General features: G+C 43.9%; 1 protein-coding gene across 5 annotated transcripts in view; it reads left to right on the top strand.

Moving 5' to 3' along the window:
- Positions 1 to 21,213, top strand: part of KTN1 (kinectin 1) — a 54,074-nt gene extending 32,861 nt beyond the window's left edge. For 3 of the 5 annotated variants that reach the window (XM_085315095.1, XM_085315092.1, XM_085315091.1), the window contains 16 exons: positions 38 to 128; positions 243 to 311; positions 733 to 770; positions 1,656 to 1,746; positions 3,851 to 3,937; positions 5,780 to 5,869; positions 6,949 to 7,029; positions 7,472 to 7,561; positions 7,663 to 7,755; positions 9,018 to 9,089; positions 9,591 to 9,674; positions 9,868 to 9,951; positions 12,277 to 12,360; positions 14,067 to 14,159; positions 19,421 to 19,544; positions 20,703 to 21,213. In XM_085315095.1, the coding sequence (XP_085171221.1) occupies positions 38 to 128; positions 243 to 311; positions 733 to 770; positions 1,656 to 1,746; positions 3,851 to 3,937; positions 5,780 to 5,869; positions 6,949 to 7,029; positions 7,472 to 7,561; positions 7,663 to 7,755; positions 9,018 to 9,089; positions 9,591 to 9,674; positions 9,868 to 9,951; positions 12,277 to 12,360; positions 14,067 to 14,159; positions 19,421 to 19,544; positions 20,703 to 20,707 (1,276 nt within the window). In that variant the 3' untranslated portion in view covers positions 20,708 to 21,213. The remainder of the gene's footprint in view (positions 1 to 37; positions 129 to 242; positions 312 to 732; positions 771 to 1,655; positions 1,747 to 3,850; positions 3,938 to 5,779; positions 5,870 to 6,948; positions 7,030 to 7,471; positions 7,562 to 7,662; positions 7,756 to 9,017; positions 9,090 to 9,590; positions 9,675 to 9,867; positions 9,952 to 12,276; positions 12,361 to 14,066; positions 14,160 to 19,420; positions 19,545 to 20,702) is intronic. The other 2 variants (XM_085315094.1, XM_085315093.1) reach the window with 2 other exon arrangements.
- The last annotated feature ends 2,045 nt before the right edge of the window (positions 21,214 to 23,258 follow it).

Here is a 23,258-nt window from a genome sequence, read left to right as displayed (position 1 = left end):
TATTTTATTTTTTTTGTTTCCTAAACTAACTCTGCAGGTTGAAAGAGGAAAACGAACAAATGAAGAAGTTGAAAGTTGTATTGGAAGAAAAGGAGAGAGAAATTGCAGGCCAAGTAAAACAGATACAGGTAAAGTCTTGATAGAGTTGTGTTGCAGATAGGAACGTACATGTTATGTGTTTTTTTTTCAATAAAAATATTTTAATAATACATATAAACATATTGCCCCTTTTCTTTAAATAGGACGTGGAAAAAGAAAATGAATTGTTTAAAGTTCAAATTCAAGAATTAAAACAGGAGAACTGCCAGCAGGTACAGCTTCCAGTTGTGCTGTGACTGAGTGAGGTTAAAGTGTTGGCAGTGGCTTTTATGGATGCATGGAAGACCAGTAGTTGTATTGCATGTGCAAATCCAGGAAGAACCTCAGGGTTGGATTGCATTAGGACAGCTTTCCTGACTGTTGGRTGTCTGCTCTTGCTTCCCTTTAGTGTGTGGATTTGCAGCCTTGCATTATTTCTTATGCTTGTTGTGTTTCCCCTCTGGCTTTCCCACTCCTATCTTTAGAGTCAGTGCATCACAGTCAGTATTTTCTGGCTGAAGATTAGACAGGATTCCCTTGAAGCGATGAGTGTTGCACTTTATGTTGCAGCGATGACTGATTAACCAGGCAGATCATACCCTCTGCATCACTTTGTGCTGATGTGCTCCTAATGAATTTCTGATCTGTTTGTAGGCGTCTCTGGCTGCCCAAAGGGAGGAGCTGCTGCAAGTGTAAGTACTGCTAGAAGCTGAATGCGATAGACGAACCTCTCATTTTACTCATTACTTAGAAAATTTAAATGAATTAAAAAACAAAACAAACAAAACAACAACCGATACCTAATAAAACCTGAATATAGAGATTCTGCTCGTGCGAATAACCCTCGGTTGTGGTTTTCTGTGAACAGTGCTTGCTCTGTGTGTTGCAGTCATGGTGTAAGCAAGGCACGACAGATTTRGTTTTAGACACGTGCCGGCTAGGCTGTTTGTCTGAAGAGTGAGATGTGAAGATTTCAAGCAAAACTGGCAGGCTTTTTTTCTTAGAACCACAGCCTAGCAGAGGATTTTTGTTCGTAGTGCGTAATTGTCTTCCCGTGGAAAGCCTTGGGAGTAGAAGTAGGTACAGTGCAGAGCTGAACTGTAGTAGAGAACTATGTGGAAGCTTATGCCATGCCAGCTTACACTGTGCTACACAAACTGCCACTGTCATGCATTTTGACCGACTGAATTATTTTTCTTTTAAGTTAAATGACTTATGAATTGTGGACTAGGTGCTCGAAAAGGAATGTTCTTATCCAGCGAACAGTGCTCATCTTGATTTTTATACTAGTTTGGACAGGCTGACTTAATGTGGTGCCTTTCCGTGGCCTTGATGAATGCGTGCAGATGCCTGTTGTAAGCAAACAGCAGGTTTGCAATAGGTTTCATTCTGGCAGCCCACAGCTCAGAGCGGCAGAGAGCAAGCAGTACTGTCAGGTCAGCAAGAGCAGTTTTTCAAGCAAGATATATTGCTAGAAGAGAAAGTATGCTAGCCTGTGTCAAGGGAGGGTGTCGCTGCTTCTCTTGCAATGTCCTAAATGTCTCCTGATTTGTTTGTGATTCTTTCTGGTAATTCAGTATTGCAGGGAAGGAGAAAGAAATCACCAGTCTCCAAAGCGAGCTTGCCTCTCAGAGAAATGCTCTTGAGCAACAGAGGAAAAAGAACAACGTAAGGAACCTTCTTCCCCAAAAAAAAAGTGCAGCAGTACTAGATGCCTAGGGCATTTTTCTAAGAAAACACTTATCTGACAACTGCCTGCCACATTGTGTGCCCTGAATACCCTGCTTTCTACCTTGGGAGTAAATAAGCATCCCTTACCTACTGCTCTGAATTTTACCGACTTTTTCACTGGTTGCTGAACTGGTGGAGGGAGRAGACTTGCTGGGGGACACATCTCGTGGTCAGTTCTCATGACTTAAATTCAGCCTTGTTAGCCCTGTTCAGAAACGTGCCCTTTCCCTAGGGAAGAGGGGGGGATTTGGGGAGGGAGGGAGGATGAAAGGGGCTTGTTCTCCAAGCTGTGTTCGGTGTGTACGGACATGGGAGGAGGCGTTACCTTCAGGGCTCTCAGACCTGGCTCTTCCCATTCAGAAAATCAGGATTAGGCACTTTCAGGAAAAGGACAAGGACAGGAAGTGTTGCTTTTGTGGCAGCCGCTGACAGTGTGATACAGGTTGTTTGTGAGTGGAAGCAAAATATGCATCTTCCAGCACAGAGCTGTGAGATTAGCTCCCCAGAATACATTACCTGTGCTGGGCGAGAGAGTGGCATCCTTAAAACATTTAAAAGATGATTGTTAAAATACAGATCTCTTACCTCATTTTTCTCTTCTTGATAGCTTGCAAAACCCAGCAAATACTACATAATAAGCCATATTGATCTAAAAAAAATGGCCCAGTGTGTGAGAAACACAGAAGGAAAATATTAAGAGTGCATTGCTCTTGGCTTTTGAGCATGTAATGTAACTTAAGAGCTGAAGTAAAATAGAGGGAAAGTGGCTAGGTAGTCTCAAGATTGATGAGCTGGGAAGGCAGAACATATGTGTGCTTCCCATGGGCTCGTTTCCTGGGGAACTGCAAGGTTTAAGTGCCCTTCATCGTGCAGGCAGAAATCTGGTTACTGCTAAAGGCAGAACATGCCTGTAAATCCCAGCTTTCCATATGGTGATTTTATCCCCCCCCTCCTTTTCTTTTTTTTCTATTCAGTGAAATAGCTCATAGGTTAGGCAGGTAAAAAGAATAATACAAAGGAATAATGAAGCAAAGCTGGTGTAGGTATATACTTGAATTTGGATGCTTTGTGGGATGAATAAAAAGATGAAGCCTTTTAAAAGTAGCCCTTTGGTGAAGCTGACTGCTCTGAGGATTGAGGGGGGGAATAGTCCTAAGTGCTGTTATTTCCTCCCCACAAGACCAACTATCCTTCCTAGGTTACGGCTGTGAGGCATTTCCTTTCCTCTTTTTTTTTTTATTTTTTATTTTTAAAAGTGTTTTCAGCCTTAAGGCTCTCAGGCTAATAACTGTGAGCTTGCCTGATGACATCTTGTGGTGTACACGTTTGATGACCTTGCCAAGAAAGATACAGGAGCACAGCATGGTACTACGTCGTTCCCAAGCACGTCTGGGGTGCGCTGGTCGCTGGTGAAATCCCGAAGCCTTCGGGGCAGGCGTTGCTGAGGGAGCCGGCGTTTTATTCTGGCGCAGCGAATTGGGGGTAGACGCTGCAAACCAAGGCCCTGAACTTTGTATTTCCACAGCCAGCCCTGGCTTAGCAGGTCTGCGCTGAGGCACGAGGATCTCCCCGGTTAGATCCAGTTGCAGGGTCAGGGGCATAAATGTGCACACTTCCATGTGTATTTGGGTCCATTCTAGGTTCTGCAATGCAACATGCCTAACACTCTGTTGTGTAATCTGTGGTTTGGTGTCTGTGTTCCTCACTACTTTTGAACACTTCCCTCTTTCTTCTTACAAGTGCAGTCAAAGTGTGGGGTTGCTAGCACTGTAATGATACGCTCTGCAGTTGAGTAACACTTGGATTGATTTTGGACACGGGGGACGGTTGGGCAGAAATTGGCACTTTCCCTTTTTCGTTCAAACTCTGGAGCATCACACGTTTTTGCTAGTGTATGTCATCTTACCCAGCAAAATCATCTTGCAGTAACCAGCATTTAAATGCAAATGATGGAATGTAATGCAAAATATATCTCTGAAGTAAAAGCGGAAACAGTTTGAATATTGGCTGAACTGAAATCATTCTTTCTAAAAATGATTAGGACCTTCGGGAGAAAAACTGGAAAGCAATGGAAGCATTGGCATCAACTGAAAAATTGCTGCAGGACAAAGTGAACAAGACTGCCAAGGTTGTAATGTTAACCGCTAGAAATGATGCATTAAGCTAGAAACAGATCTGCAGCTGTTTTTTTTTTTTAATCAAATGGAGGCATTTAACTTTTACTGCAATTTAAATATAGTCTGTTCTGAGTGATCATTCATATACTCTCACCTCTGCTTCTTCCTGTCGTCTTCAGGTTTCTTTTATTTTTCCTTAATTTGTGGGCCTGCTGATTTGATTTCTGTTTGCATAATTGTTAGAGCTGTCGTGAATCACTTTTCTTTGTGAGGAGCTCTAGGAGAAGAGCTGTGCTGGTGAGCAACCTGCTTTCACCTGCTGGGCTTTCTCTGTTCTTGAGTAAATGTAGCGGACCCAGGAAGAACTGGCACTAGATCKTTATTTAAAAACCTGGGAGCTTCTCAGTAAAGCTGTCACCGTAGCTGTGAATTCCCTCCTTGGAAGTATCTGGAGCTTGACAGGACCAAACTCGGCGGTTAAAATGATACGGGGAGCGAATTGTTCCGCAAAGCGCTTGTATTTGTTATGAGCCTGATCTGGCGTTAATTGTCATCATGCAGAATTCACAAAGCATCTAARTAACTTCAAAACACAAGTCAGGTAGCCAGAAGCAGACGATTGCTGCTTTGGGATTATGTGTCGGTGCTTCTCAGATGTCTCTGCTCTTGGCTCAGCCTGGTGTTCGGAGAATTTGGGCAGCTGCTTTGGCTTTGTCTTAAATGCTTGTCTGCTTTCTCTTGCAGTCTAAAGGTTTTGATTAAACGGCCACTTCCTGGCGGTTTCCAGATTGCCAAAAACTAACACATGCAGCGCAGTTTCACAGCTTACGTCTCCTATCTGTTTCTGTCTCTGAATTTCAACCTAGTGATGCCACTGCCCTCTCTGACAGTAGAGGAACTCAGAGCAGCAAGGCTCAGTAACRCTGGCATTAAATAAAAAGAAAATCAAATACTAGTGAGGAGTGTATCGTGGAAGGCTGCCTTACACGTGGAGGTCCCAGCTTTCTGTGTTTAAACCTAACTGGGAGCCTAAGTGTAAGGAGTGCTGTATAGCTAAATAAACCTATTTGCCCCAAGCACAGCAAACAAGCATCCTGTGGCTGGTTGTCTTTTAATGCTAAATAAATCTCAAAGTAACTAGAGATCTGTAGTGTCTCTTGGCTCTGTGGATTTTTTTTTTTTTTTTTTTTTTGCAGAGCGATGACAAAGAAAACCCAGAGATTGTCACACAGCTCTAATAATTATTACCCATTCCATCCAAGCTTGGGGAAGGAGGATGTAAGGGTCTCCTTGCTAAATACTTGAAAGTAATATTTAGAAGATGCAGTATTGCTTTCTTGGCCTGGTTCAAATGTGCATTGACACAAATTTTCCTTTTGACTTTAATGCTGGTTTTGATGTAGTGATGTTAATTTATGATATTTTCCCACCATAAAGTTATTTGGAATAAGTATAGGTTCTTTAAATGTTAACCAAGCAAACTTCTTGTTTTTTGAGTTATTGCTCAGCTTATTATTTGAGTGGAAGGGTTGGTGTGATCTATGGATATGATTACTCAGCACCGGTTAGTTCATACTGTAAATAATTGAAGGGTAGTRTAAATTCTGTTGGAACAGGCTAGCTTGGAGGAGAGCTTCATGGATAATAGCTTAAAAGCATGAACAAATTTGAAGGCCAAATTCTGAAGCAATTTAATGTCAACTTTTGAAGGAAGTTACTGGCAATTTTAGAGACTGTAAGCCTTTCTCGCTCAAAAATGATTCTTCTAGGTTAAACTTTAGGCCTAGAAGAGGGTATTGCCAGGTCCAGGGAGTGTGTTTCCCAACTTCATGAAAGCCATTCTCTTGGTTTAGGAGAGACAGCAGCATTTGGAAGCTGCTGAGATGGAGACGCGAGAAATTCTCCAGAAGCTCTTCCCTGAAGTGTCTCTTCCTTCTAACATGGTAAGAGAAGCGACTGTCTGTCCTGCCAGGCTGACGGGGAGCTCTGTTTCTGTTGTGCTGGGCAGTCCCGAGCACTAAACCATGGTCCCTTTTGCCCCAAGGCGTTTGTGGTGGGAAATGACTGTCTTCTGCTGRTGCTGTGTGTACTGCTGGCAGCAAAGAGCTTCATTCTGAGTACAGACAATTATATAAAGAGAAGTAGTAGAACAAACGGGGGGGAAAATAAACCCACTGTGCTACTGTTATCTTGTTTTTTACCTTACCAACATCCATGTCATCTGCCTRTGTTATCTTGTCTCTAAGGCAGTAAATTTTCAAGAGCAGATAGTCTACTGCATGTTTATTCACTGTCTAGGCGCGGTGGGAATCCAGCTTCCCAGACTGCTGTGCCAATAATGACCGAGTGCCCTTTCTAGGGGGGCTGCGCTACCTCTAAGGCAGTTAATATTGCTCAAAACTGTTTATTTTGTTCCCAAAGTCTCTTTGAAAATCACTGACTTCCAGTTTTGTATTCTCAGTGGCTTTCAGTGCTTTGTTAAGGAAAACTGCGTTTGCCTCATTTAGATTGACTTGTAATGTGTACCATAAAGAGCTTTTAAATACTAATAGTTAAATGTTCTCAGTGTTCTGAAGTTAGTGTCATGATGAACTAGGAGGTCTCTGGAAAAATGACTTTTGTTAATCTGCCTTCTTAGGAAAGTCCCCAGAATCCTGTTGAAAGAGTCCTCTTTAACTATTTGTGGATTTTGGAAAACATTTCTTTAAGTCTTCAAATATTTGTTGTAGAGCCCTGACACTTTCAGGTGGACCTTTGTGACCCAATCGTATTTCAGCAGCTCTAAGCCCCCATGAGCTGTCTCTCTCCTGTAATTTGTATTCCTGGATTGCTGCCCGTGGACTGTCAGCTTGGCTCAGCTGTGTGCCGTCCTAGATGAAAAGCTCCTGTTGGGCTGTACATGAACTCATGGGAATTCGAGTGCTGGAACACTCTTCCATAATCCTGTGGTTGGAAGACAGATGTCCTCAAGATAAATTTATTGAGGTTGCTTGTAGCTCTAACAGAGTGTATTTCCCAACAGAGTCATAGCGAATGGATATGTGGATTTGAAAAGATGGCTAAAGAATATCTGCAAGGGGCCTCAGGATCTGAGGAGATCAAGGTAAGCAGAAGCAGTGGACAGCTTCCTTGTGCATGGCATATTTCACGCTATAGATCTTGCAAATTGTGCTCTGGATTGTGAGGCTCAAATGAGTGAACAGGTGGCAAGAGAACTGTTTTGTAAATATTTACATCTTGTAAGGAATGTATTTGAAACTCCTGAAAGGACCTTGTGGAGTTGTGAAAACGTCAATGAAATAAAGATCTTTGGTTCCTTTCCAAATAAATATGTTTTCAAGCAACTCAGTAAGTTACTACAGTAACTTGTGTTACGGCTGTGACTGGGTAGTGAAAAGTTGCACTTGRTATTGGTGTGTTTGCGCAGGGTGGAGAGACTGATCTGCTGACGTAAATAACAGCTTGCTTGTGACAATATGCTGAAGAGCAGAGCTCAAGCCTGCAGCTGAGACTTAAYTTTGCTGGTCTCCTTTCTCCTTTGGCAGGCTATGGAGCAGAAGTTGAAGGAGGCTGAGGGAATGAACATGCTGTTGCAACTGGACTGTGAGAAATACAAGTCGGTTCTGGCGGAGACGGTAAGCGGCACGTGTGGTCCCTTGTACCTTGTGAAGTTGCAAGCCATCTTTTTTTTTTTTTTTTCTCCTCTCTAAGTGTTTAAACTGCATCCTCTCCTTAGGAAGGGATTTTACAAAGGCTACAGAGGAGCGTGGAAGAGGAAGAGAGTAAATGGAAAATAAAAGTTGAAGAATCACAAAAGGAACTTAAGCAGGTATTTCTGAAGATCTAGCTTTTGGAATGGCTGGGCAATTTCCACTTCAAGTCAAAGGTGTTTGACTGCCGCAGAGGCTAGCAGATGAAAAAGGTGAAGTCAGCAAAGGRTATTATACCCCTTTTTGTTACAGTAAGACTTCTACTGCCACGTTTAGTTTCTATTTATTTATTTTTGAGAGACATCTTTATATTAAAAACCCTAAGAAGTGGGGGAATTGTTGGTATTTTTGGATTTGTGAGTAATTCTGGTTGCTGTCTTCAGAGCAGTAAGAACAAACAGCATGGCTGCGAGGTCTATGACTGGTTTATTAAGTCCTAAGCATGCTCCTTTGCAGATGATGCAGGAAACGGCCAAATAATGCATAGTAACAGTAATGCCAGGTGGGATAGAAGCCCAAGATTTGGGGAAAATACTCATTGTCCATTAATGTGCCCAGAAATATGAATGTTTCTGATCCTGGCAACTCAAGCTGTATTTGTCAGTCACCTCTTCTGAAAAGTCATTTTGTGAAAAGATAGACTTCGCACTAAGGTTTAAATATCCTACAACCATAAGCAGTTTTTTGAAGATGTTAAAATGGAGCTTAAAATCCATTATGGTCAACTARTTACACTTGAAATTGCCCGGAGATTTTCTTTTTGGGAAGGCTGTGTTGTTAGCAAAAGTGGCAGGAGAAAAGCCTTTTATGTTTCTTTCCCAGTATAAAGTAGTTCAAGAAATTTCTTTCAAAAAAAATCATTTTAACTACTTCTACTTTGCAACTTTGAGTGCCAGAGTAGGAGCCTGAAACAAACATGTAGATGAATTAAAAACCTTTTGTTTTGAGGTGCTTGTAACAGGCTGTCAGCTCTTACTGTAGGTATGCTACCATCTGCTATGCCTAGGCCATCTCCRATGTGGCTAAATATCCTGGGTCTAGGTATAGTTCATGAATGCAAACGTTCTTCACTGTGAAGTGACTCTAAAGGATCCTACCCTTACTGCGAGTCACAGACAAGTGGCTTAGTCCTTGTACCTCAAATACTTGTCATCTAGCTCAAATATCTGTTAGAGGACTACTTATGTTGGGGGAAAGACAGAACAGGTGTGAGTATGTTATGATGGATACTCAATATACTGAATTATTCGAGTATCTTATTTGCAATCACCATGATTTCATCATCCATAATGTTTTTGAACCATAGAAACAAATGCATATGGAGAGTTTGCCTTAGAACARTCTTACTAAGTGATGTATTTATCTTTCTTGAAATCTGCAGTTACGCTCTTCRGTTGTTCCTTTGGAGCATGAGGTGGAGAGGTTAAAGGAAGAAATCAAAGAAGTTGAAACTGTACGTGCAGATGTTTCTTCCCTTTGAAACTTTAAAACATGATTTAAGCTTGTGTTCTAAATTTAAACATAGTGGGACCTCTCTCTTGCATGTAGCRCAGCTTGTGTTGTAGTTTAATTGGGAATTTCTGGTTGGTGTTTTTCAAGAAGCAGATGGATAAAGTTGAGCCCTAGGAAGTGTCCTTTCTTTCTGTTTTTATTTTTTAACACTTCACTACTTGTCCGCTGGAGGCTGAGGCTCTGGGAAGTGAGGCCATTTGTTTGGGAGCCAAGCAGTTTACTTTGTATCTGCTTTTTGATGGTCTTGGGCCTGATTCTTTTCAAGTTACWTTTGAAGTGGAACAATTTAAATATGTGCATCTTGCAATCACCAGGTTTGAAATGCTCTCTAAATGTCATGGAGTGTTTGATAGAAACTTGCAGCTAATAATAAATTAAGAAACAATACTGTAAGGTAAAGACTTTGAAAATGTCTGTTTTAACTCTGTTTTTCTATTTCTAGCTTAAAARAGAGAGAGAACATTTGGAAAGTGAACTAGAAAAGGCAGAAATAGAACGATCTACTTATGTTTCAGAAGTCAGAGAGGTAAACATAATTGACCAAACTGTCYTTTTTCTTTTGTTTGGTTACCAGTCAGCTGACAAACTAATTAAGTGCTTAGCCTCTGTGGCTGAGGAATTTGTATGCTTGTGACCTCAGGGTAAAGCAACACACTAATAACTGGAGAAAAGTGGGCATCCTAAGGAGACAAATCCTAAAACTTTAAACTTCATTTCAGCTCAAAGATCTGTTGACTGAATTGCAGAAAAAACTTGATGATTCATATTCTGAAGCAGTAAGACAGAATGAAGAGTTAAATTTGGTAAGAAGCTTGTTCTCCGCTGGGCACAAACCAGGCTCCCAGCATACTTATGAAGCGGAGACTTATTCCAAATCCTGTCTGTTCTGCTAACCTCTTCAGCTTGATATTTTTGTCCATTGCAATCATTTATGTGGTCTGACTTTTACAGTTTGTCTYTCTCTGCTCCTAACAATAGCATGTCTGGTTCTTGAGACTTTTTCCAAAGTCTCTAGAACTTTCATACCTAAAACTTCTTGAGAATCAATGTTTCACACAGTGTAGASACATGTAGCTGCAAATATAATGTCTTTGGAGTAATAGAAGTTGTGCTCTCATCAGTGTAATTTGAGGATTATCCTTTGGTTGTCTTCCAAAGCTTTGGAGGATACAACTGTGGTGTCCATGTAAGCCTGACAGTGGAGAACCTCTTCTGTGGTCCTTTGTATGTACAGAAATTGGCCAAAACCATGTTAGGTTTGTTCCGAGTGTCCAGCTGCTGAGTGCCCAGTGCCCTGATGCGGCAGAACAACTGTTCTGGRTTGTGGCTTGCACCGTGTAGGGTGTATTTTGGCTGCATATGCTTTCTGGCATTTAGTGTTCCTAAAGCAAGTTTCTCAAGAAGGAATTGAATTAAGTGATGCCAGACCTACAGCCCCAAAGATGCATGATTTTACAGTCTGAGTCCTTTCAATTCTTATCTGTTTTAGTAAYATGGTTTTTATGAGGCTGTCGGAGCAGGCTGATCTTCCCTCTGCTTGTGTTTGAACTGAGCTTTCTTTATGCTTTTGAGSCATAATCGGAGAAGATTTTCTGCCACCATGGCTTTGCTGGTGGATCTGAGAGTAGCTGATGGGCCAACCTGTTACTGCTGGTCTTGCCAGGGTACCACCACTAATATAACTCTGTTAAAATAGTTGATTTAAACTTAAGTAGATTGTTACTGTTTTTTTTGTATACTTGGCAAGCTTAGTATTGCATTGATTAGTGTCCTACCTCAGCAACTGAAGCCTCTTGTTTTGAAAGCAAGGGAAATGGGAATTGAACASGTATCTTAGAGTTAATCAACAAACACCAACCTCTTGAATATAAGAGGCAACAATCTATTATGTCCGTAACAACAAAAGCTTAAAAAGCTGAGCTCCCTAGCAGGGCAGCTTGACTCTGCAGTCTGATGCTGTGCTGGTCGAAGCATGAGGAAGTGGTAAACAGGCTTCAGGCAAACACCTTGGGAAGGCTGTCCAGTTTACATTAGTGYTTTTGTAATAGGCAGGAGGCTGAGGAAGAGAAATGATGGGATTTCAAAATTTCCCACTAATTTGTAAGGTGAACTCAGGAAAGAAGATGAAGCTGCAGAGGAGCCCATCAGTGCTTCCTCGAACTGTATAAAAATGGCACGTGCTAGTCCAGGTGCTGCAGAGGGGGGGAACCTTCCAAGTCCGAGACAAATATAATGCAGGGGTTTGGAATTAGAATTCAGTGCTCTGAGTAGCCTATTGTTCMCTTCTTTAATCTCCTGCTGGTTCTTGAGAAGATTGACAGCAGGAATAGTGAACATCAGCACAGTGCACTTCAGAGTCACAAATCCAACAAAATTGGCACTCAAGCTTCCTGTTAATGTTCGTGTTTGAGGCTTGTGCCTTAAGTGGTGTGGCTGGTTGTCTGTGCTGTGTTGAAGAGCAATGGAAATATTCTTAAAAAAGTGTTTATATCCTTTCTTTGGAAGGCTGTATTTTAAGGGCAGCCAGGATTTATCTCTATTGACTGAAATAATTTCACTTTTTGGATTGAGTCTAAGCACAATCGACAATTTAATATACCCCTGTCAATGATTCATTCCTTGACGTGACACTAACAGACTGGTTAAGTCAACACTGTTGTAGTAAGTGGTGCTTTATTAAGATGACAAGTAGAGTTTTTAGTCTGTTCAGCAGTAAAGTGACTATTTAGCCTGAACTGGGAAGATGACAGTTTACATTTTTGCACATTTATTGTGAATTAAGTTGAAGTCTGGACTGACTGGTGATAGGAAAGCTAGAGAAGCTTAAGGATATTCAGTATTGCTAATGTTCTTTTTGGCAATATAATTTAAAAGTTGAAACCACTTGTAATCAAGTTGATGCTAACCTTGTCTTTTTTCTGTAATTTCCATTCTTTACATTTATCTTTACAGATGGAGTCTGTCTTCCTTGACTGTCCTTGTAAACCTCATCATACATGTTGACTAATCCAATGTGTGTAATTGTTAGTAATCGTGCTGCCTCTGCAGTCAGTGTGCACTGGGTTAATCCCCAAGGGAGATGGATTAAAGTAGGGGGGAAACTCATTTTCTTGCTTACTATTTTGCAGCTGAAAACGCAGTTAAATGAAACACTATCAAAACTCAAAATTGATCAAAATGAGAGGCAGAAGGTAGCTGGTGACTTGCCCAAGGTAAGCACTGTTTTCTAACAGTCATAGATTTAAGTATTGTAGAAGCTSTCATGAGTTGTAGTTCAGCAGTGCTGGAGAATGTGGTTCCAGCAGTTTGAGCCGACTGCCAGCCCTATGGGGTTTTTGCTCCACTTAGTGGTTCCCCAGGTGGGGGACTGGGTATAAGAGCTGATGCAAAATACCTGTGTGTCTGCTGAAATGATAAAATGCAACAAACAGCTCTGTTTAATTATCCTTCTTGAAAGCATCTCTTGTTCATGATAATTTTCTGCCAATRGGAATAAGTGATGATTTGGGGCTGATGGATCGTTTTTTGAAAAAACAAAAAAAACCAAAAGAACCCCCCCCATCTGAACAGAAACACCTGCATCTCTCAGTCCCCATGTCAACGCGTACTGGAGCATTTAAATCCAGTCTTGAATCAATGGTTGCAAGTCGGTTACAAGCTGACAACCTCTTTGCAAGTGGTTACAAACTGGCTGTAACCTAGGACACTGCAARTCTCTACAGTTAGCTCTACACAGCCTTAATGAGACAGGCAGGTGGGTTACCTCTGCTGTTCCTCAGTGGCTGCTTAAAGGRAAAACTTAAAGCATGAGATGTCTCAGTGAAGCAAACCTCTCACGGGAGGACTGATAAAGATAGACAAGAATAACCTGCAGAGTAGCTGCAGCCTGGCTCCAGGTCATATGATGCCTCCTTGTTCCTTCTGTGATGCTGTTCTCTTGTCGTGTCGCATACAAAGCCTGGAAGCGACATGTGAAGGATGAGTTTAGTTGGGTTAGTTTTAGTAAGATGAGTTGCTAGTACTTTGGTTTTAACAGCAACTCTTAGATACCTGGAACATGTACAAAGCTAGTTTGGGGRTGGGCAGAGGACACGAAGTAAACGATGAAGGATGGATGGTGAGCCTCCCCTTAAGGAAGGCGAGAATAGCTGAAAAGGGCTTAGAGAGCAATAGCACATGCCTTGACTGAAGGCAGAGGAGAGAGGCAAAGCAAGGGTTGATCTGGTCAAACTGGCAAGCATYTACCCCACAGCTCCTTCTGAGAGGTGATCCCCAAGGCTGAACTGCTTTCAACAAAAGCAGAAGCTGAGCCAGAAATTCAGCTATGTAGCTCAGGAAGGAAAGGTGGTGGAAGGAAAGGAGGGAAGGACATCAGGTTGGGTTTCTGCAGGACTGGAAGGAATGGATACTGAGGGAGAGCTGTGGTTGGGGTAGGAGGCAGCCTTTGTCCTGGGACAGGGACAAATGGCCACATAAGCACAGAGAAAAGATGAAAGGAGACCTGTTGAGATAAGTGTTTACAACACTTTACTCTTAKGTCAGCCTCCAGCTGCTCTGAAGTGAGCTATGCTGATGTCTCTGGTTCATGCAGATCTACGATCAGGATTTTGGAGGACCTGCCTGTGCTACACTAACTTAAAAAAAAATGTTGCTGTGCAATTTTTGCCTAATAACTTGATGTGACACTATTAAAGCATCCCCACAGAATTACTTTCAAATGCAGGCAGGCTGAGATGCAAGATGCTGATTATAAGGAGACATGTCAATCTCAGAAAATGTGTTGGTCCCCTAAGTGAGTCTAGCATAAAGCAGATTTCCTCCAGAACAGTGGTTGCCTGTGCCTCTAGTGCTCATGGAGAGACAGGGKTTTGCTTTTCAGCCTTTGCTAGTTGTTGCCTCCTCTGTGTTCCCCCTACAGGCCCAGGAGTCTTTGGCATCTCTTGAGAGAGAAATTGGAAAAGCTGCTGGGGATGCCAATGTTATTGAGAACAGCGATGTTTGCACAGAGTCGGTGAGTATTTCCTTTGAGTCCGTCCCTGGGGGCAATGCAAGTCTCATGCGAATTACGAACTTTGGGAAATGAGCTCTAGCAAAGGAACAAGATGTGTGCTACTGATGRTAAATTAGGGCTTGATAAAGTTTCCTAATTTACAACTTGTCTGTGTGGTACTTAGGAGCTGTATCCTTGGGATGCTGATGTTCTTTCAAGCATTGGGAGTTCTGGATCATGACATATGTCCCATTTCTCAAGTTTGCAAGGAGGAGGGGAAGGGATTCTGTACATGAGGCTTGGGTTTCCAAAGGGTTGTTGGTTTGGTTTAGGCAAAAGTGGGGAGATTGTAGGGAAGAGCCCCAAACTTGTTTGCTTGTTAAAGGAGGCTAAAAATAAATCTACTGACTATTAAATGAGCTTAAAGTGTTGGGCTGGCACTTGCTGTCTAATGCCAGAGGAAGGTGGCTGTCTTGGAGTGCCTTGGTATTGTAGGCCATGCAGTCTGTTGTGAAAATGTTGAACCTTCTGATCCTCTGCAGTGTGGACAAGAACTTGTTGTTAGCTATAGGTAGGTGGCAGAATTCAACTTCAGCTGACTCTGGCTCCTAAGAATTTGTGCTGACCTTGACCTGCTCCAGCAGCAAAATCWTACTAGTCTGAGCTTTAGCAAGCAACAAATGTGAGTAGTGCCTTGTGCTGTGGGTAACTGGCTCTCCAGACCAAGGGAGTTTTTTATATCCTCTGGTAATGGGGTTGCACTTGTGGGATTTGGAGTCAGGTGGACTCTATCTRGCATGGTCTGCTTTCATCTTTGCAGGTAGCTCACCTGCGAAGCCTGTGGCTTTCTGCTTTCATGAATGACTGCTCAACTGCTTGTGTAGCCAGTTCGAGTGTAGGCCCTAAAAAGGCACCACCTGTATGAGACGCTGAGCCCTGGGTTCAGAAACTGGGCTTCCCCGTCTCTGGAAACAAGAGCTTTGACATCAGGTTCAAAATAGCTTTCCAGAAGGCAGCTGAGAAGTAGAAGGCTAAAACGGATGTCTTCCCAGTACATTTGATACAGCTCAGTGGTGTCAATGAACTCATTACCCATTTTCTTCTGATGGATAGAGTGGAAGGAAATGTTGTAGTCTGAGGGGGAGAGGAGCACTTGCTTGTAGGACAAATAATTTATATTGACTCCTTTTAGCTGCTRAAAATAAGTAGCTTCATCAGCTGCAAGAGGAGGCTTGGAGTTCTCCAAGGAGCGCTGTAGAAAAGCCTTTGCCTTTGTAGTTATTAGCAGAAATGAAATGGCTTTTCTGCAGCATGATCAGTCAGGGGTGCTATTTGGCTGTTGCGTTGTGGGCTAACCTTGCAAAGAGCTGGAGCTGCAGGTGGGCCTCTGAGACCACTCATGTTTCAACTCTGTGAGCAGGTTTCCTGGAGAGGATATCCAATTTGCTGAGCCCTCCCTTGTGCTGCCAGCAGAGGCCGGCTGGTGATGGTGAGTGACACTTGGGTGCTCTGTGTCCCTGCTGCAGCAGATGGGAGAGGAAGAGCCCTCATAAAGCCAACCTGTTTACCCTCTGCTATGCCCTTGTGATGACTTCTGTTTTGGTTTGATGCTGGGGATTGAACAGAGAGTAGAAAGGGCAGGCTTGAAGAGGCTTTGAGGTGCTCTCCCACCTTGACTGGACCTGGGGCAGAGCTGACCAGGGAGAGGCCCCTCGTGCTGCCCGTTTGCCCTTTTCTTGGAGTTTGCGCCGCCTCTTGGGATGAATGTTCCTCGCAAWCACGTGCTGGATGCATCTCATAAGCTCCACAAACATGATAGCAGTGTAGGCTCACATTAACACGCTGGCTGAGTCTGCAGACACATGGTAGAAAATTTGGCGATGTTCCACAGCAACTGCTGGATTGCAGACGGTAGGAGCGTGGTCCTACAAGCTGCCTGCTCGCGCTGGATGGTAGTCGTTTACCGAAGTTGTTCCTATACTGTTGGCCGTGCCGCTTCCCGGCTAGCAACACCTGGCGAGCGCTCCTAAGCCAGGTGTCCTTAGATGTGCCCTGCTGTGGCCTAAGGATGTTACTCTGGTTTAATTGCTTTAGCTATAACAGCTTGCATGACCCCTTGGATGTATGTATTGCTCTGCTGTGGCTGCATGGGCATGTTGGAACCCCGACCAGGCTTCCTCCAGAACATCAGTTCCTCTTTTCTTAAGAGGACCGGGGAAAAATAGCGTCCCAATAAACCTGTAATTAAATCTTCCTTAGTAGAAAATGTTAATTGTCTAAACACTGCTTTAAATAGATAGCTGTTGCCAGAGACTAAAATTAGAACGTTCTTTGTCATCTTCCCTTTTTGCTTCCTCTTTTTCCTTTTTTTAAAGAGCTGTCTCCCCAGAAGCCTAAAAAACCCAGCTTAAAATAGCTCTCAGATTAAAAAAAGAAAGTCTTCCAGCCACTTTTACCTAGCAACAGTCTCTTCTGCTCTTTTTAAATAGGATCTGAAAACGCTTGCTTGTAAATGAGCATATTTGTTCCTTCTGGGTATGGGAGCCGACCCACAAAACTGAGGAATGATGCTTGCGAAAACCCTCAAACACATTCTGTGTGTTTTCTTTAGAGTGCTTTTCTCTCTGCTTAAAAATGGATCGTTTGGGTTTTCTAATCAGCTTCCTTAYCGCTTATGGAATTAGATGATACTGAAGGTGCCTTTTAGCGTGCTTTAAGGAAGTCATTTATATTCAGCAGCTTTCCTAGGCAGTAAACTTATTTTGAGACTTACATGCAGTCTGATGCTTTTTTTCCCCCAAATCCCTATGTAAAACACTCYGTCACTGCAAACAAAGCGCCTTGCGTAAAGCCTGCTGGAGATGAGCGTGGCGGCTCTGTGCCTGTCCGGAGGGAGATCCGAATTGCAGAAGTACCCACAGCTCTAGTTGTCTGTGGGATTCTGTGGGATCTGTGGGATAAGCTTTTTGGGAAGCTTAACCACAGAGGGCAGAAGTGGCTTCACCGGCCCCAAAATCTTGGCTGCCAGGGCCTCTGACAGGGTGTTTGCTGCTCCTCGTTCTCCCTCTCTCCCTCCCTGCCCTGGGCTCTGTCTATCCTGAGACATGTCCTTCCCCTAGCCTGTGGTTCGGGTGGGGTGGTGTTGAGCCCAAATCCATCCTTACCTGGGTAGGATTTGGCCCCCAAGAGAGTTGAGCATACGTTTATGATTTGATCAATGGTGGTCAAGCYATAAAATCCAGGAGAGGAAGCAGAGAGCTAAATAAAGGCGAGGAGAGCTCTTTCCGAACGGGAGGGCTGAGAGGGAGTTGAAAGGCTGCTTCTGCTTGTGATGGTTTTGAAGGTGATGCACACGCTCTCCCATCTCCAGCAGTACTGGTCAGTGCCGTGATTCATTCGTTTGCTCGGATGCTCATTGGATTTGCCTTTCTACTTGCATCTGTCCGCTTGAGATCTGTGAGTGAATTCTCGGTCTGCACAGAGTTGTGCTTGATTTTCTACTTTAATATGGGTGAAGCAGGTTAAAGCTACTCCTGTACAGATTCCCGATGATTTTTACGGTAGGGAAGATGCTTGCCGCTTGCGCTCAAGTAGAGCTTTGCTGGGGATTGCTTTGCTTTCTTGCCTGAGCCCGGAATAACGCCTGTAACRGTGCAGCTGGCTGAGCCTGATTTACTGCCCTCCCTGCATTACAGGCAGGTCTGGCCGCAGCGCTAGCCGGCTGGGCGGTCTGCAGGTMGCCTTCTCTGAACTCGCCCTAATTTTCCTTAAACTCTAGGGAGAGATTTGCAACAGTATGATGCATCAGTCTAATTCTGTTGCCACCAAAGTTAATTGTGAAAACTGCTTTCRGTTGGAGCGGGTTGGCTGATGCTGAGTGCTTGTGATCGCCTCTCGGTGTCCACGTGGAGAATTGAGTAGTTCTGTATCACGGCCACCAAGGTCACTTTGCTTATTTTTAGCAGATGAATTCTTGCAAGGGRGGTTTTATTAGGTATATCTGCCTGTCTGCCTTATGAATTGAATAAGGAATAGTAATGCATGTTTTGGATGTGGAGTCCTTTATGTCTGTAAAGGAAGTAATTGGTAAAGGTAGTAAAACGGATTATGTTGCTGTTAACTTGGAGGGCAGGGAAGGCTGAGGAGTCTTTTTGGGGTTGTAACACGTCCCTATTCATACAGAACTGTTGAACTCCTGAAAAAGTATTTTGTTTCTGTGTTTTTCTAAAAGGAAATCAGTGTTTTGATTTCACAGCAAGAAACTAATTTTCTGACTCTTTTGAGCTTTCTTTTCTAGTTCTCAATGTCAATTGGTGCTTAAATTACTTTGAAGTCTTTTTATGCAAGTTCATGTGTCACTGTACTCTCGGGAAAAAGGGATTTTACTGGGGCTTAGAGCAGGAGCCCTTGGGGGAGCTGGCAGGCGGCAGCAGCCTGCGCGCAGATGCCCTGACCTGGAGCAGGCGTGCTGGTGCTGCAGGGCGGGTGGTGAGTAGTGCTGTTCTCGGGCTGCTTTGAAAGGTGTTGTCAGGATTCACAGCTGGAGTTGCCTTATGCTTGGGATGGAACATTATGTACTGCTGAGGACTTGATGCAATGGAGCACGACAGACCTGTTGAGAGACATCGGTGCCTTGTTAGGCTTCCAGCTGCTTGATAGGGCATGGGGCAAAAAATCCTTACGGACGCCAGCCAGCCATCTCYTCTGCTGACTCCAGCTAGTGATGCACGTGTGTAGTACTGGCACATCTGTCGGAAGAAAAACATWCGCTTACCCTCCAAGCTGCCTGTTGGGTCCTGCACAGCTCTGTGAACAGGCCAAGTCGTTGGTGGTCCTGCAGCCTTGTTGCAGCTGCAGGGTGTCAGGAGTCATCCTTCCTCCGGGGCGCACTGTTGCTGTGCTTTTGCAGGCCTGTTAAATTAAGCATGCTCTCTGGTCAGTGTGGGTTTTTAGTAAGGTTTGTGGGGATACATAGTAATACTTTGAAACCATCTTCTGAGGCCAGGTGAGCTGTGGTTATGAGCTCAAGCTCTGAGCAAGGAGACTGGGGGGCAGTGATGCYCTTGCCAGTGTTCAACATGTGCAGGTAATTCCTTGGCGCAGGACATGGCTTCTTGACTTTGAACAGCGTTCTCTTTAAATGTGGCTATAACCCTCTGATTTACAAGAATTGTTCCCATCTGTGCAAGAAGCTGTAATTTTATATGGAGAATCTATTTCTAGACTTTCTTGATAATTAGATAGTAAATGAGTTTTTAATGACTTTTTTTTTCTCCTTCTAGGAATTGACTGATAAAAGACTAAATGTGGCAGTGAATCTTAACCAGGATGTAGGTCATCTCAAGAAGCTGCTTGTGTCAGTAAGCCAAATGCTGTCAAAGGGACGAGAACACTATCAGCTAGTAGGTAGGAATGGCCGTGGGCTGCCTCGCTGAGCGGGTGGGTTTGTTAGGAGGGATGGGTGGGGACCCTGTTCAGATTTAACACATCAGATGTTGAAATCTGAAAATTTCTATGTGGAATTGATCAAAAGCTTCCAGCGGGCACCAGAGATGTTTCTCTCTGGGCCCAGCTAAGTGAAGCAGGTGTTCAATCTCTCTTCCTTGTGTCCCTGGCTGTGTGGAGATGAAATTCTTTTTATCTCTGCTTCTTTTTGCTCGCCTTTTCACTCAGATTTTCTAGGTTTTCTTCACACAGTGCCCATGCCTTGTTTTCCCCTTGCCGGTTACAAGGGCAAAATGCCTGTGCTTTTGTGCTCYAGTTGCTTTGGGACAGAGAATATTAAGTAACCCACTGGGCTTTCCCCGAGTTTGTCGTGGCGGCTTGCTGTGGTCATGGGGATGTGAATATTTAAAGCATCAATCTGGCCTGAGCTCTTGATCCAATTATAGGTACACGAACAAGGCTTTTATTTAATATACGGCCAGCTTTGAAACGTGGGCTTTTGTGGTTCACTACATCATGCTGTTAACTTCTGAAGTGACTCAGAGTTAACCGGCAGTTGGATAAACTGGAGACACCAGAAGTTTCTCACAAAGCCCCACCTAGATGAGCTGTAAGATGGGTCTGAAGGCGAGTTGTGAACTGTTCAGCAGGAGAGGCAGCAAAGGCTTGGCGGCAAATCTTGCTGTTACAAACAGTGCCAGAACTCTGTTTACTGGGGTTGGATACGTGGGGGTTTTTGCCCCAGTTTAGGAGTTTTTCCCGCTGCTGCCTCTATAGCACACTGTAGGTAGCAGAGCTCCTCTTGCAGGCTAGCAGCAGGGTGCTCACGGTGGGGTGAGGACGGTCCCGTGAGAAGGGCTTGGTGCTGCTCTTCATGCGCGTGGGAGGACGGGGCCACCCGTGTCTTGGCCTCCGCCTCGGGAAGGCTGTAGCCTTTAGCCTCCTGTCGGATAGGCCTCYGCCTCCCTGCTCGTCCCTCTGGGCTTCGTCCCGGCACCGAGGCTAACGAAGCTGCTGAGATGAGCTGCTGAACCGACGTGCTGGCTCTGGATGGATTTGCTTGAGCACTGCTCTTCAGAAACTGCTCRGCTTATGTGACGTTTTGTGTTTCTCTTGCAGAATGAAGTCACGGGGGAATCGTTAATTTGAGGATAGCAGAAGGCATTGTATTATATTTTGCCAAATTAAAGCCTTATTTATGTTTTCACCCTTTCTACTTCGTCAGAAACACTGAACAGAGTTTTGTCTTTTCTAATCCTTGTTAGACTACTGATTTAAAGAAAAAAACCAACTCTGTAGACACCTCCAGAGTTTAGTTTTATAATAAAAAGAAAAAAAAAACTGTTTGGGTAATTAGACCTTTACATTCCTGGAGAGACAGTAAACATATAATCTTTTATTTTGCTCAATAAAACTTGTTCAGAAAACTCCAATGTGGTAAAGTCACCAATGAAATATAACATTTTAATACTGATGTTGTACACTGTTTTACTTAAATACATTTTGGGATTAGCTGCCTCTGACTTCAACCTCAAGTAAACACTCTCTCTTTTTTTTTTTTTTTTTTTGGTTGCTAATGTAATCAGTTTTTGTAATGGTGTCAGCAAATAAAGGGATGCTATTATTCAAAGTGTTTCTGCTCTGTTCTTTTAATTGAAGTTCGTGAGGACTCCTCAGGTGAGATTTCCACTTTTCCCCTCCCTGAAACAAGTGTCAAGCCGTGCTCAGCATACGTGTGTCTGGGCAGAGGCTGAGGCAGAGAAGGCGCGAGCTTGGAAAGAGGCACGCTGGGGCACCTCGGAGGAAGTCTTGGTCTGAAGTCTGTAGAGAAAGGGTGCTAAGGTTTAAAAAGAAAGCAAAACAGCAGCAGCAAACYGTCATGCAAACTCTTTGTGGTTCTGCGTCATGTATTTTCTTTGGCAAAATCAGYGAGTATAAAGCAGTTTGCCATAGAGTCCTCAAAGCTTTTAAGCCAGCACTTGTGGAAGCGTCGGATTAAACCCATCTGGCTGTTGTCAGCATACAGGATATCTSTGCTCGCCCTTGGACCTGCCTCCAGGATGGAGTCTGCAGTGGAAGGTGCGTGTGGGGATTTTTGGATGCTTTGTTGGTACTGGGTGCTTGCTGGGAGCAAACCTGGGCAAGGTGTCTGTGATGGGACAAAGCAGGGGGATGTGTTGGCCTTTCCCTGCTTTGGGTTTGTAAATGTGCATGTTGAAGGACTTCTCCAGTTCTGTGTTAGGACCTTAGGCAAAGTGAGATGTTCTTGCTGAGTTTTTGATAATACTTTAGGATGTGATTATCCAAGAGAAAGCAACAAAACAGWTGGGGGCCACAGTTAATTAATTGTAGAGGTTAAAAATGGTTCAAATTGCTCAGCCTGAGCTTATCACACCTCTACCTATGTGGGATTTTTTTTCTTTTGTCCTTTCAGCACCCAGCCCTGTTGACCAGACAGAAGTCCAAGAAGTTTCTTCCGTACATGGACTCAGTAATTTCCTGATGCCAATCCTGTGGTGAGCTGTGAAATGGCTCAGAACAGGGGCAGAAAAATTGTGGTTCYTTACAACAGCTGCATTTTGCTGAAACTTCAACTGTGGTCAGTAAACTATTGTRCTCCTTGGAGATGGTATTTCACTGAGTAAAACTCAAATGCCTTTAGCCTGTGTTTTATAGGTACTTTGAAATAGTAGGCATTTCTAGTGCTAGTGATACCCCCTACACTAGATTTCAAGAAAACCCAAGCCCTGAAGGGTCTCTGCACTTGCCCAAGTTATGGTTGGATGTGTATCCTGTGACAGGTGTGAGCCACCTGCAAAAATCTGCTTTTGGTGGGTAACAGCTTAATAGRTACATGCAGTTTTGATTGTTTTGAAACCATTTATTCCATACGCTTAGGTGAGCTTAGTTTGGGCRTTGTGGGCTGGGTGCTCTGATTCCAGTCCTGCCTGTCTGGAGAGTCCCCATGACCACCCCAGCCAGAAGTGTTCTCTTCTTCAAAGCTATTTCACTTAGACTTGGTTGTTGAGGCAGGGGCTGGTGGTGGTGTCTGTGTAGGACAGCAGGCTGGATTTTCTCCAGTATAGAGGAGCAGGGTGAGGAACTCCCTGCTGTATCCACCCTGCAGTGCTTTGGACAGTGCTGGCTAGGGGCCTGTGGGCTTGTAGTGCAGATCCRTCCAGCCTGCGGAAGGCACTGGGGTTTCTCTGCAGCGTACCTGTGTCTTCCTGGCCTTGGTTGTCCTCCTGGCTGTCGTGGTTGCTTTCCAGGGTGCAGCCGGCAGGAAGCTCACCTTGCTCCAGGTCAGTGCTCTCTTTCAGCTCCTGCTGGAGCTCTGCTCTGTTCTTTGTTCCTCTCCTTTCCCCATGTGGAGAAGGGCCCTGGACAGCAGGGAAATGAATGTCACAAGGAACTGTTTCTCACCCTCCTTGGGCTCTCCAGATCCCAGTCTCCCCATTACCCTTGGGTAGCTGGTCTAGGGGTTCTCAGGACTTTCTTGCGTGCTGTCTTGCCACGTGTGTTGCTTGTTAAGAAGTGTGTGATGGGTACTAGCAAATTTCCTTGATACTACTTCTGTGTTCAGATTGGGACAGTTGCTTTGCAGGAGCCTTTTTGAATGTGGAAAAGATGGAGAAATGGGGAACAAGGAAGTTGCACAGATACTAAGTGGAGTTG

The sequence above is a fragment of the Rhea americana genome, unplaced genomic scaffold (genome assembly GCF_003343005.1).
Source record: "Rhea americana isolate MKP2758 unplaced genomic scaffold, rheAme1 scaffold_42, whole genome shotgun sequence".
NCBI classification, from domain to species: domain Eukaryota; kingdom Metazoa; phylum Chordata; class Aves; order Rheiformes; family Rheidae; genus Rhea; species Rhea americana.
Note: the sequence above shows the minus strand (reverse complement) of the source record. Positions and strands in the feature narration are given on the sequence as shown.